The sequence below is a fragment of the Gymnoscopelus microlampas genome (assembly GCF_963454915.1).
Source record: "Gymnoscopelus microlampas genome assembly, chromosome: 1".
Classification (NCBI taxonomy): Eukaryota; Metazoa; Chordata; class Actinopteri; order Myctophiformes; family Myctophidae; genus Gymnoscopelus; species Gymnoscopelus microlampas.
Genome location: NC_139962.1, coordinates 37,612,139 through 37,624,667, shown reverse-complemented (window position 1 = coordinate 37,624,667; position 12,529 = coordinate 37,612,139). Strand labels below are relative to the sequence as shown.

Sequence of the window (12,529 nt, the reverse complement as noted above, 5' to 3'; positions counted from 1 at the left end):
ATTCTCATTGAAATGAGACACCTTTGTTTTCTGTTCTGTTCTCATTTTGTTTCAGGGCTCTCCCTCGATTAGCTAATGTCTCTCCTTCCACTAGTGTAACCTAGCCCTGCCACTTAAGCTTTCATCTCAACTTCAACTTCAACTTAAAAAGTGAAATCCTTTGTCATAACACAAGCTCCCATCATGATGAGACATCATTTAGCAGCAAATATCAGACATGCCAGTGTACATATACAGTAAGAGGCACTTGTACCAGTGTAGCAGAGCGTCCCTGCAGTCTTATAGACACAGAACAAGTAATCTTGTGTGGTGGCCTGTTGCTCAGCACTTGTTTTGTGCTGTAGATTGTCTACTTATGTGATGTGCGCTTTATGTGACTAAAAACACTATTTTATTTCCTTTTTTTCTACACACTATTCTTCTTCACCCACAATTGAGAATGTAGTGTTTCCTTTGCATGTCTAATTTTTTTTTTCACTTTCCATGCGGTAGGTTGCTATCCCTGTGATCTCGGTGAGGCTGGTGAAGAAGCACAAAACAGCAGGCCTGGTGCCCAACGGCTTAGCTATCACCACAGATGCTGGCCAGAAGGTAACACTCTAACATTATAATTTAGCCATTATGGGGCATGCAGGTGGTGCAGGGGTAATGGCACCGTGGAGGAATCGAACCCTAGTCTAGATGGGGATGGGTGAGAAAGCAACTCTTGGCCAGGCGCTCCATCAAACCCTATTGGCAGTGTTCACATGTGAGAAGCCAGCGAAGGAGTGTGTTCTTTGTCGGTACATTAGCGACTCCTACAGGTTGGTCAGGGCGCCTGTTCAGCAGGAAGCCTTGTTTACCTTATCACCACATTTGCTGGCTTCATGGCCCTGTGTTTGCTGTCATTTTCTTTCCTCCAGCTTCAGCCATCTTCTCAGTTAATGTTTTCATTCTGTTGCTGCAAAATTACTCAGACTTAGGTTACACTGACTGACATGTCCAGCATCTTTATGCTTCTTTGCATGTATTCATTCCTATTGTTCCTGACTCATGAAATTAATTGAAGGACCCCAACGGAAACAAGTCCGCAAGGACTTTTTTGGTCGGACCTTTTAGACAAAAGTATTATAAATGTAACTGTGTTGTTTTACATTCTTTTGCCTAACAAAAAATTCAATCAATCACTCCTGAGGCAGGTAGAGACACCAAACAGAAAAACTCTTTCATGAAAAAGTGATTTTAGATTTTAGTCAAAATCTTGCCCAAGGAACACACATATTAGTGATTTTGGGACAACTATAGATGAAGGATCCAGGAAATGGAAACAGCTTATTCTTGATACTCACAATTTGCAGAGGCCTGGCCTTTATCCCTGCACAGAGTCTAGGATGCTATATGTTTTGTGATGAAAATTATAGAAAACCATTTATGTTGGGTCTTTGAATAACTGTGTTCCATCCCTTCCTCCTCAGTATGTATTTGTGTCACTGCTATCAAGAGATAGTGTGTATGATGTACTTCGTAGGATCTGCACTCATCTGCAGGTCAGAAGACATACAGTACTTACACACACACACACACACACACACACACACACACACACACACACACACACGCGCACACGCACACGCACACGCACACGCGCACACACACACGCACACACACACGCACACACACACGCGTGCTCAGAAACAACTAGGGCTAGGCCTATTTATTTTCAGCAGGGACAATATAAATGAATGAACATCACTATTCTGTAATGATAAATGTACCAGATTTAGGCAAAATAGGCAAAATTGACACTGTTGACTCAGGTTTATGATAAAGACAATAATTCAATACACATAACATTAAAAACAGGAACCCCCCTCCACGCACGCACGCACGCATGAACGCACGCTCGCTCTCTCTCTCTCTCTCTCTCTCTCTCTCTCTCTCTCTCTCTCTCTCTCTCTCTCTCTGTAGTATGTAAAGAGTTAACTTTATGTATCCTACAGGTCAATGGGAAGAGCCTCAGCTTGAAACAGTTCAGGGAGGAAGTGGAACCCACCATATCTCTGGTCAGTGATAATGGACAGTTGGTACACTGTTATTTATTTTATTAAAAAGAAGGGGGAAATCCTCCTGTAAAAACAATGCCTTTTACTACTTTACCTTGTCAGTGTGGTTGCCCCAAAGGGCAACACACTATTGTACTTGGGTGACTTTCTTTATTCTACCTTTCTAGAGCACTAGAAAGGAAACTTGGGGGGGAGGTTCATAGTCCAGTGGCCTTCGTACATTTTTTTTACACCATTCGGCCTCATGGTGGCGCTATAACAGCCCACTTAATACTTGGGCAACACTCTTTTTCTACCTTTCTAGAGAAACCCAAAGTTTGGCACGCTAATCCTCCCCCAGCTTTGGTGGCACACAATCAAGCCATACTGTATGTCAAACCGGCTTCATCGGGAATCGTGTGCTTCCATTTTGCTAAGCGATATGTTGTATAGTTCAATTTATATTAATGAATACATTTTTTCCCATCGACTTGAATGGGAAAATGCGAAAACTCACATTCAATATTTTTCTCTCGGAAACTGTAAGGGCTGCAGTTACAACACTTAAAGGTAAGGTTCATAGTCCAGTGGCCTACATACACATTTCACCAGTCAGCCTCATGGTGGTGCTATAACAGCCCACTTCGACGTCACACTGATAAGAACCAGTATGCGCGCAATGAAACCCATTCTATCAGGTCTCGCTAGGACGCGCCTCACTAGCCAACACACAAGAGGGGGTTGGGGTGTGCTGAAACCAGCGCACCCCGAAACAACAGGTTGAGAATTGATTGCGTGAAACAATCACCTGTGCGTCCAGTCTCAATGTTGGTAAACAAATAATTGGTCTATAACTCTTGAACCGTAGGTCATAGAATAAAAATGTCCTTTCCCCGGGATTCCTTGGATCATGGCGCAACTCCCCATGTAGGCCACACCCATTTGCATCTGTATAGATTTTCCGACATTTAGAATTTTCTTCAAAACACATTTTTTGCTCCTCCTCCTACAGATTTTGTCCAAATATCACAATAATTGGTACAAATGATCTATGTGATGAACGTATATAAGCGGAATTTTGATAGTTTCTACCATTCGTTCATAAGCTTAGCATAGGCTTCCAAAGTTAGTGGGAGGGGCCGATTTGACAAAGAAATAATCAAAAGTCATGAACGAAACGTCCAATCGACCCCAAATTTGAATCACATGTCGAGGATTGTGTACTCAACGAATCACCAAAAGCATTTCCACTTTGACCTATAGGGGGTGCCACAAATGCGCAAAATGTAACCATTTCATGCAAAAACATGATTTTTGGGGGGATCAATCGTCTCTAAATGAAATACAAGTGATCTCAGGAGTGATGTGACAATGTAATTGGCTTGCTAAATTTGTGGGAGAAGCTTATTTCTTAAATACAATACGCCGTATATCACAAACGTAGGATCCGTTCAGAACCAAATTTGATCGATCAAATCGCACGTTGCATGGCCTCCAACGCTATTCCTCCCAGTATATTGCCCTATAGGCCTCTGTCAACACTCAATCATAATTACCACTGACCTTCAAAAGCCATACCTTCTTAAGAGAGAGAGAGAGAAAGCAGACTGGATCAATAGATCATTTTGGCTGTAGTATCCCTTTTCAGGGAGTAATCCTGAGAGCTGTCATAGATTGTGTGTGTGTGTGTGTGTGTGTGTGTGTGTGTGTGTGTGTGTGTGTGTGTGTGTGTGTGTGTGTGTGTGTGTGTGTGTGTGTGTGTGTGTGTGTGTGTGTGTGTGTGTGTGTGTGTGTGTGTGTGTGTGAAAATAGCCTTTTCTATCTTTTTTTTTTTTTTTTTTTATCCCACGATTTTGTAACCCCATTTTTACACCCAGTGCCAATTGTCTATGTAATCCTGGGCACTACCTTCCCTCTGCAACCTAGGGAGGCCAGGGCCGAGCTCATGCCTCCTTCAATGCATGAAAGCCAACTGACCTTCTTGTCACCTGACAGGAGAGAGTTTCCCTGGTTGGACGTAGCGCGTGGAAGGAACACGTTATTCCAACCAGTTCCTTTCCCCTCCATCAGGCGCCCCGGCTGGCCAGGGGGAGGCAGTATAGTGACCAGGATTACTGCATATTTTTGTGAGGGTACCTACCCTAAGGAACACGGGGAGAACATGCAAACTCCACACAGAAAGGCCCTTTTGCTAACCCCACCTAGGGTGTGGGCATTGATGACGCGGAGGAGAGAACACGCCCCCAGCGCCCACAGCGTCCCCTGCGGGAATCGAACCCAGGACCTTCTAGCTGTGAGCCGACAGCGCAACGACTGCGCCACCGTGCCCCCGAAAATAGCCGATCTTATAGATCGGCTATTTTCACTACTTTTTTTCCCCCCTCTAAATAATGGATTTTTTTTATGGAATTCTTTTGAAAAAACGTTTGAATTTGTGAAAAATGGTGATTTATTTTGGGGACGTTTTTGAATTAAAAAAAATATATATATAATTACAAGCAAAATATAGGAAACTAAACAAAAATTAAAGGGGTATCTACTCGCGACGCACAATTTGGTCTGCAACCCACATATGGGTCCCGAGTGAGTCGAGTGACCCACTGTTTGGTAAACAGTGCTCTATACAGTACAGGACGCTGTTATGTCATTTGTATTATTCTTTGAGACACACATACGGGTATTTCGGGGCGTGGCCGAATCCACTATTCCTTCACCGGGTGAAGAAACACAAAATGGTGAAACACAGCTTTCACCATTGGAATTGCATTACGGAACGCACACATTGTTACATTTATTGGGTTTATTTCGTCATAGCATATGGTGAAGTATTGTAGTGCAGGTAATTGAAACAACCACCGATCTTGTGAAAAATGAAAACGGGACTTCCAAATATTCTAAACTTTCTGCGATTCTGCCAATAATCATATTCTTTGAGACACACATCCGACACACATTTAAGTGTGATAACCTACTCTCGTAATCTCTTGAGTATAGCTGAACCAATGCCATCAAGTATTATATTATTTTACGGCCTATAGTACAAATCTTTTCACGTTGCTGAATATTTCTTTCTCTTAACTCTTTTCAGTGTCTGAAGTTCAGATACTGTAAATGAGATGTGACTATGCTTGCAGGCACTGAATCCTTCATGGTTATAATTTAATATTACATCAATGGGAAATACCCTCTGTGTTGCTATCATACCTCTTTCATTTCTCTCCGCAGGATGAGTTCCCAGCCGCGGATGAGTTCCCTGTAGACGAGTACCCCTCAGTGCTGAAGTGGAGAACGAAACCTTTGGTGTCTGCGTCCTCCTCCCTTCCTGACCTCCTTGGGAACTCCACCAGCAGCCTGAGTGCTGTGGATGCGCCATTCCAGAATGACCAACCATTTGAAGGTGACAAATGTCTTTGATTGATTGATTGAATACTTTATTAACAGTTTGCAAACAGTACAGAAGTACAATTAAGGAAGCAATGCTAAAAGAATAACATAACACAACACTCCTTTTCAAATATGTTTAGGTTGCTTTCTCTTTTTGTCTCCGCCAGGCCGAAGGCTGGCCGAGACATAGTCATTAAACGATATAGTCATTAAACGAAAATGGTCTTTCAGATTTTTCATATTCCATCCTGATTGGCTAAGATTGGCTTCCAAAGTTTGCAGGAGTTTGAAAAAAATGCCTGAAGTCATGAATACAGCATGCAATTTCCGCGAAGTTTTGCACGCACGTTCCCACTAGGTCGAGGAAGAAATGTCACTTGAACATTTTGTAATCAGCCTCATGGTGACGCTATAACAGGCCAATTCGCGTTTTTACCTATAACTGCACCAATGTAAAACTTTGTATGCGCAGTCCCTAGAGGCTAAGGAAAAACCTTTGCCCTGCATTTTTCACATCTGCCTTTTATAGCGCCACCAGGAGGCCGACTTTCATTTTTCTGGCTTTGGTCCATTGAAAGGTTGCTTTCTGAGTCAGCATTTCTGACCACAACCAACTGTAGCTTTGGTCATTCATCATACAGTAGATATATTTTTGACTGCACTGTCACTGCAGAGTCATGCACTGTGCGTGCGTGTGTGCGTGCAAGCAAGCGAGTGAAAGAGACAGTGAGTGATTGGTGGGCAGTCTCTCTTATGCAACAATACATCAAGCTCCAAATGGAGATTAAATCTAATGTGGGGGATTGTATTAAAAGCCATGGGTTTATTGCCACAAACCTGTTGTCAGTCCATAGAAACATGGGAGTCCAAAGACATAATGAAAGGATAAAATAAACAAATGTATTGAACTAAATATCAATGAACAGGACAAATGTGGGTGCAATGTGAGAGAGAGAGACATTAAAATCAGAAATTATTATCCAGAATGAAATAAGCATTATCTGGAATAACAGCAAATAACTTATAGTTATTAATGAGGTAAATATTTTCATGTAAAATGTTATTTTTAAATTAAAAAAATATTATATTTGTTCTTTAATCAATATCCTATGGGACTTATCACATATAATTAAAAAAAATCACACCCAGTGTGAAGTGGGCGGTGTGTGGTCATCACAACATGACTCACTTTAAAAAAAGGATATATTACTTTTTTAAAAGTCCATACTGCTATTCATAGGGCTTCACATGTGTCATGTGTTTCGCTAGCCAATCACAGTCCTGAATTTGCAAAGTCAGCCAATCACATTACAGTTAGTGGTGATGACACAGCACTAGCTGTAATGTGATTGGCTGATATGAAAAAAGTATCGATTTGCATTAACAATGGAAGGGTTAGGGGGTACACAAATGTTTTGGTCGGTGTCCAAAACTCACTTATAGGGGGCGGCTACACCGCCCCAAAAATAACACCCAGTGTGAAGTGGGCGGTGTGTGGTCATCACAACAAGTCCATACTGCTATTCATAGGGCTGCACATGTGTCATGTGTTTCACTAGCCAATCACAGTCCTGAATTTGCAAAGTCAGCCAATCACATTACAGCTAGTGGTGATGACACTAGCTGTAATGTGATTGGCTGACTTTGCAAAAGTACAGATTTGCATTGACTGTGGAAGGGTTAGGGGTGTAGACTGCGTTGTTGACTATTGGCCAATCACGGTGCAGGATTGGTCAGTGTCCAAAACTCACTTATAGGGGGCGGTTACACCGCCCCAAAAAATCACACCCTGTGTGAAGGTAGCGGCGCCTTTGATACATTATGTCATCGATATGTGTTTATAATGTGTTTATAGCCATGTGTCACGTGAAGCTTGACCAATCACTTTGTTGACGGGTCTGACCAATCAGAGCGTTGACGGGTCTGACCAATCAGAGCGTTGACGGGTCTGACCAATCAGAGCGTTGACGGGTCTGACCAATCAGAGCGTTGACAGGTCTGACCAATCAGAGCGTTGACGGGTCTGACCAATCAGAGCGTTGACGGTGAACACGGACAAAGTCAGGTATAGAGCAGGACCCATAGAGCGGCTAGCGCCGCTAAAAATCACACCCAGTGTGAAGAGAGTGGTGCCTTTGAAAGTGTAACTGGTTGCATCCTTGTGTTGCAATCAGCAACAATATGTTGTCACGTGACAACATGTTGTCAAGTAACAACATATTGTCACGTGAAGCTTGACCAATCAGCCGTGCTCAAACATACGGACGGACATACGGACGGACACACGGACAAAGTCAAATGTAGGAGTGGTTGGCACCACTCAAAAAATCACACCCAGTGTGAAGTGGGCGGTGTGGTCATCACAGTGGTCAGCACAGACCCATGACTCACTTAAAAAAAACATAAATGTGTTTTTTTTAAGTGCATAGTCACTAGCTAAGTGCATCTCGCTAGCCAATCACAGTGCTGAATAGAGTCAGCCATCACAGTGATGGAAGCTCACTTAAAGAAAAGTATAGATTTGCATTGAATGTGTAGGGGTTAGGGGTGTACAATGGGTGGCCAATCACAGTGGAGGGTTAGGGGGGTACAATGGGTGGCCAATCACAGTGCTGCAAATGTCATGTCCCAACCTCACATATAGGGGCGGCTACACCGCCCAAAAATCTTTTTGACACAACGTCCTCATCTCGAGTGGCATCAAATTATATTCTAATTTAGGTTCAAACTTCATTCATGCATATTGATACATGCAGGTTGACAATTGAATAGACAGTTTGATCCCACACAAGTAAAACCCTCCATTTACAAAAGATATAGATCATAATGTTATTTTAGGCCACACACAATGACTATGTAAACAGACTACTGTATATAGTAGATGTTCTACTAGCTAGCTAATAGATTAAGGCATGTACTATACATGCATTGACACTGGGCCAGCATTCAATTGCATAGTGGACTCACTCAAATCATGTTTTTCACGAGTGCCATTGATCTTATCTATAATCTTACAATTGTGTGTGTGTGTGTGTGTGTGTGTGTGTGTGTGTGTGTGTGTGTGTGTGTGTGTGTGTGTGTGTGCGCGCGCGTGCGTGTGTGTGTGTGCGTGTGTGTGCGTGTGTGTGTGTGTGTGTGTGTGTGTGTGTGTGTGTTACAGAGCGGACTCTGCAGACAGAGAGAGGTCTGTTATCAGAGCCAGTAGCGGAGCTGGGCCAGATGGAGTACCAGCTGCTCAAGTTCTTCACCCTGCTGTGAGTACATGTATGTGGATGGATGAGAAGATAAATGCACAACCAGGACACCACAATATCCCAAATATGTTCATCATACACCATAAGGATTTAAATGGGATTATAAATTGTAGGTGATTTAATGAGATGTAACAAACACGTGTGTGATGTTCTATGTCGGTACTGTATTTGAGATTCAATTAATACGTCCTTTTTGAGATTCATTCTTGTCTTGACACTCGCTTGTTATATAACAATACTTACCACATTAAATAATGTGTATTAAACAAGGCAGATGGCATCCCTACTGAAATAGCTCACTAATTAAACTCTACACCCACATCTTCATATCATTTTAACATACAATAGGCGTAGTTAATTGCATAATTGAGTAGAATTTGTGACATAATTAGTATTTTTTTTTTTTATGATTTGTACTTTATTTTTCTTTTGTGGACAAACAAACATATACATTTCTATTCAACAGATGATGCAAACATTTTTTTTGTGACATAATTAGTATTAAATAATAATGTAATTTGTCTCCACTCTATTCAACACTAGCATTGCACAGATGCACTTATATGAGGATTGTGCAAGCTGTATGAATCCTGATGAGTCCTACAGTATAATGAAACCTGAAACATAGTCAAATGTTGCCCTCCAGTGTTAACAAAGTTACATTACACCACACTTCCTTTACTTTGACCCCTGATGTCACTGTACTGTGAAACTCAATGATTTTCAATGCACTTATTCCTTTCAGATTAAAACCATACAATCCATGGAACAATCCGCAAATCCAAAATGCCATTCTTCCACCCCAGTCTTGCATTGTTTTTATTTGAAACAGTGATGTGGAGACTGTGTGTCTCTGGTTTGACTTGTGACTAGTACATTTATTGTCTGTCTGGTGAAGCAGTAAGTACTGTAGAACTATCCGCTGTTGAAATTCTGTATTGTTGTAATACGTTTTGTTTTATTTTTGTCAATTATTTCCTCCCAATTTAGTTGTATACCGTGCACACATTATTTATGTACAGTATGTATGCTGTTAGCTTGTTATGTATGTTACTGACAATGTGTTATTTAGATTGGTGGTAGGTTTGATATATACCTGATATCCTACTTACTTTGTAGCTCATACTTGTGTTCTTAGCACTCAAAATACCACAACAAATGCCTACATTGTAAATTGTATCACTGTGTGTGTGTGTGTGTGTGTGTGTGTGTGTGTGTGTGTGTGTGTGTGTGTGTGTGTGTGTGTGTGTGTGTGTGTGTGTGTGTGTGTGTGTGTGTGTGTGTGTGTGTGTGTGTGTGTGTGTGTGTGTGTGTGTGTGCGCGCGTGCGCGCGCGTGCGCTCTCTCTGCTCAGAATCATTCTCCTCATCGTATCATCATGTTACCTTGCCTTCCGTGTGTGCAGTCTGGAACAGCAACTGTCCTTCCTCACTAACCCAAATCTGCCCATTCGAGAGAGGTGAGACAGCATACATTGTTACTAGCTGACACATTATTATCATTGTAATTTGTCCAATATTTATGTTATGGTTGCAGCATCTGAATCGGCACTGATAACCAATTTTGGGTTCACGCCTCAGTTCCTGTGTTGCATGCCATCCATCCTATGGACCTTCACTGTCCTGTGTCAATAATACAAAAATGCCTTAGAAAAGTGTATTATTATTAATATTATGATGTATCTTCCATTGTAAGTTGTAACATGGGCTGTTGTTGTGCTGTCCACTGTGTCCAGGTAACCACTGTTCAACACTGTGAAACAGCACATGGCGGTTGCCTAACCTTTACTCGGGGTGGATGTTTGCCATCTGCACAGATTCAAGACCAGCTTGGACACCTGAACATCAGCCACTGCAACAGAAGAAGCAATACGTTCTCAAGACCAGTTACGGGCAACGGACACATTCCTATCTATGTGTGGTCACTTACTATGCAAACAGGCTTGACTTGAATTTGTAGGTTTACATTAGTATATAGTAGCTGTCCATGAACTCTCCATTTGGATTTTATCTGAAAGACAAAACATTCTAAAGGACCCATAAGACAGCCTACTAACTACATCCTGTTTGAGACTTCCTTGCACTGTATAGTTGTCATCTGGAATGTATCTGGAGTGTATATGTTAAGAGGGAGAAGTGGTTGACAATACTTATTCCAATGATTTGTTGTTAGTCAGTGTTACTCCTACCTTTCCCTAATATGGATGGTTTCATTTCAACAACCAAGAGGCATAGCAACAACTTAAACACTGGACAAGGATTCTAAACTCATTTTAATTATATTTCCTATTGTGCTCCTGTTATTTTGTTTGTCTTGCTAATCTTATTCTTATTCCATCTCATTATAACTGTTAAATGACATCACATTCTTTCGATTGCATTAGGCATTTATTTATTCCTTCACAATATGGACTTCAAAGACATGCAGAAATTATTGCGTGGAGTACATACTAGCTTATCTCTTTGCTCATTTAGACTTGCTTACACTTTGGAAAGCAGAAAAGCCATGGACTGTCTTAAATGATAGAATTATTTTGCCCCCAGCTGAACCTCTGATCCCGCTAATTAATGTAAATGAAGTATACTATGGATTGGAACTGCATTTAGCTCTCCTCTCAGATGTCAAAAGATAGTATAAGAGTTGAGTCTGTGGTGTATGTACGGTCACAAATAACTCGAGCCCAGTGCTTCTTAGTGGATTACTATAAATGTGTGCGTGCGTGCGTGCGTGCGTGCGTGCGTGCGGGCGGGCGGGTGCGTGGGTGGGTGTGTGCGCGCATACGAGTGTGTGTGAGTGTACTCTCCTATCACAGGGTACTGGTGCCTTGGGCCAACAACAGAAATGTTGTTGGCAAAACTGCTGCTATGGCGCCTAATACCCAAAGGTTAAACAATTCTGTTTAAAAGCCCTTCTGAAGATCGGTCCATTGCTTCGCATGTATGATGATGTAATTATACATATCTCATTTAGTTAGATTTTGCTTTAGAAAAGGTATCCATGCAAGGAACTGTGTTATGTGACTTGAGGCAGATTGGAGTTGTAATTTACTTGTGATATACTCATAGCTGCACATTCACAATGTAAATGAAATGGTGATATTTGTTGAAAGATGTGTTTGGCTGGATCCATAACTGTATCAAAGGAGTGCTCAGGTTGTGTTTATTGAACACATTTCAAATGAACACAACACAACACAGCAAAGTGTTCATTTTACTCTGAGAGTGTTTAAATACTTTGACACCCAGGACTTTATTGTAAAAAGATGCCAGAGAACAGCTAATGGTTGTTTCTGAGAACATGAATATATCTGTATCAGAACATTAGGTGTATATTTGAATTTATATGAGATCTCCACTGAGTTCAACTGAACTTAATTTTATTTGCACAAATAGAAGATAAAGATGTTTATCTAGTTTTCAGCATTTTTCTAACTCATTGCCAAATGTAATCAGATGTCCTGTTCAAGACCATCATTTCCCAGTTCACTGCCCACTCACATCACAAACACTGTCCTGATACAGGTACTTTATGGGAATTCCGAATTGTGAGCAGAATCAGACTTCCTGCACAAACATCTCAATGGACTTTTAAAGCCCATGTGGAAAGAAACACATAAAGTTGTATTATGTTGAGAATAGTTGTGATACTATAAACCTCAGACTGCAAAATAGACAGAAGCATGTCTAAACAGTACTATGGTAGAAGTTGAGAATAGCTTTAATTTGACTTTTGCCACTTGTCCAACATTCTCAGATGATTCAATTGTACATTACAGCTGTATAACATGGACACATTTGACTGAAAGTGTGTAATAAACAAACTACCTGTATTGTGTCTATATGAATGAGATGGCAAAATGTATGTATTGATG

The 12,529-nt window shown here is 41.3% G+C and overlaps 1 protein-coding gene across 1 annotated transcript in view; it reads left to right on the top strand.

The window, feature by feature from the left end:
• Nucleotides 1-10,121, top strand: part of LOC311046832 (GRAM domain-containing protein 2A-like) — a gene marked incomplete at both ends in the record, with an annotated part of 30,217 nt that extends 20,096 nt beyond the window's left edge. Inside the window, 6 exons of the mRNA XM_084059402.1 lie at nt 493-591; nt 1,455-1,526; nt 1,980-2,042; nt 5,247-5,418; nt 8,566-8,659; nt 10,013-10,121. Coding sequence (XP_083915528.1) covers nt 493-591; nt 1,455-1,526; nt 1,980-2,042; nt 5,247-5,418; nt 8,566-8,659; nt 10,013-10,121 — 609 coding nt within the window. The remainder of the gene's footprint in view (nt 1-492; nt 592-1,454; nt 1,527-1,979; nt 2,043-5,246; nt 5,419-8,565; nt 8,660-10,012) is intronic.
• Nucleotides 10,122-12,529: the final 2,408 nt, after the last annotated feature.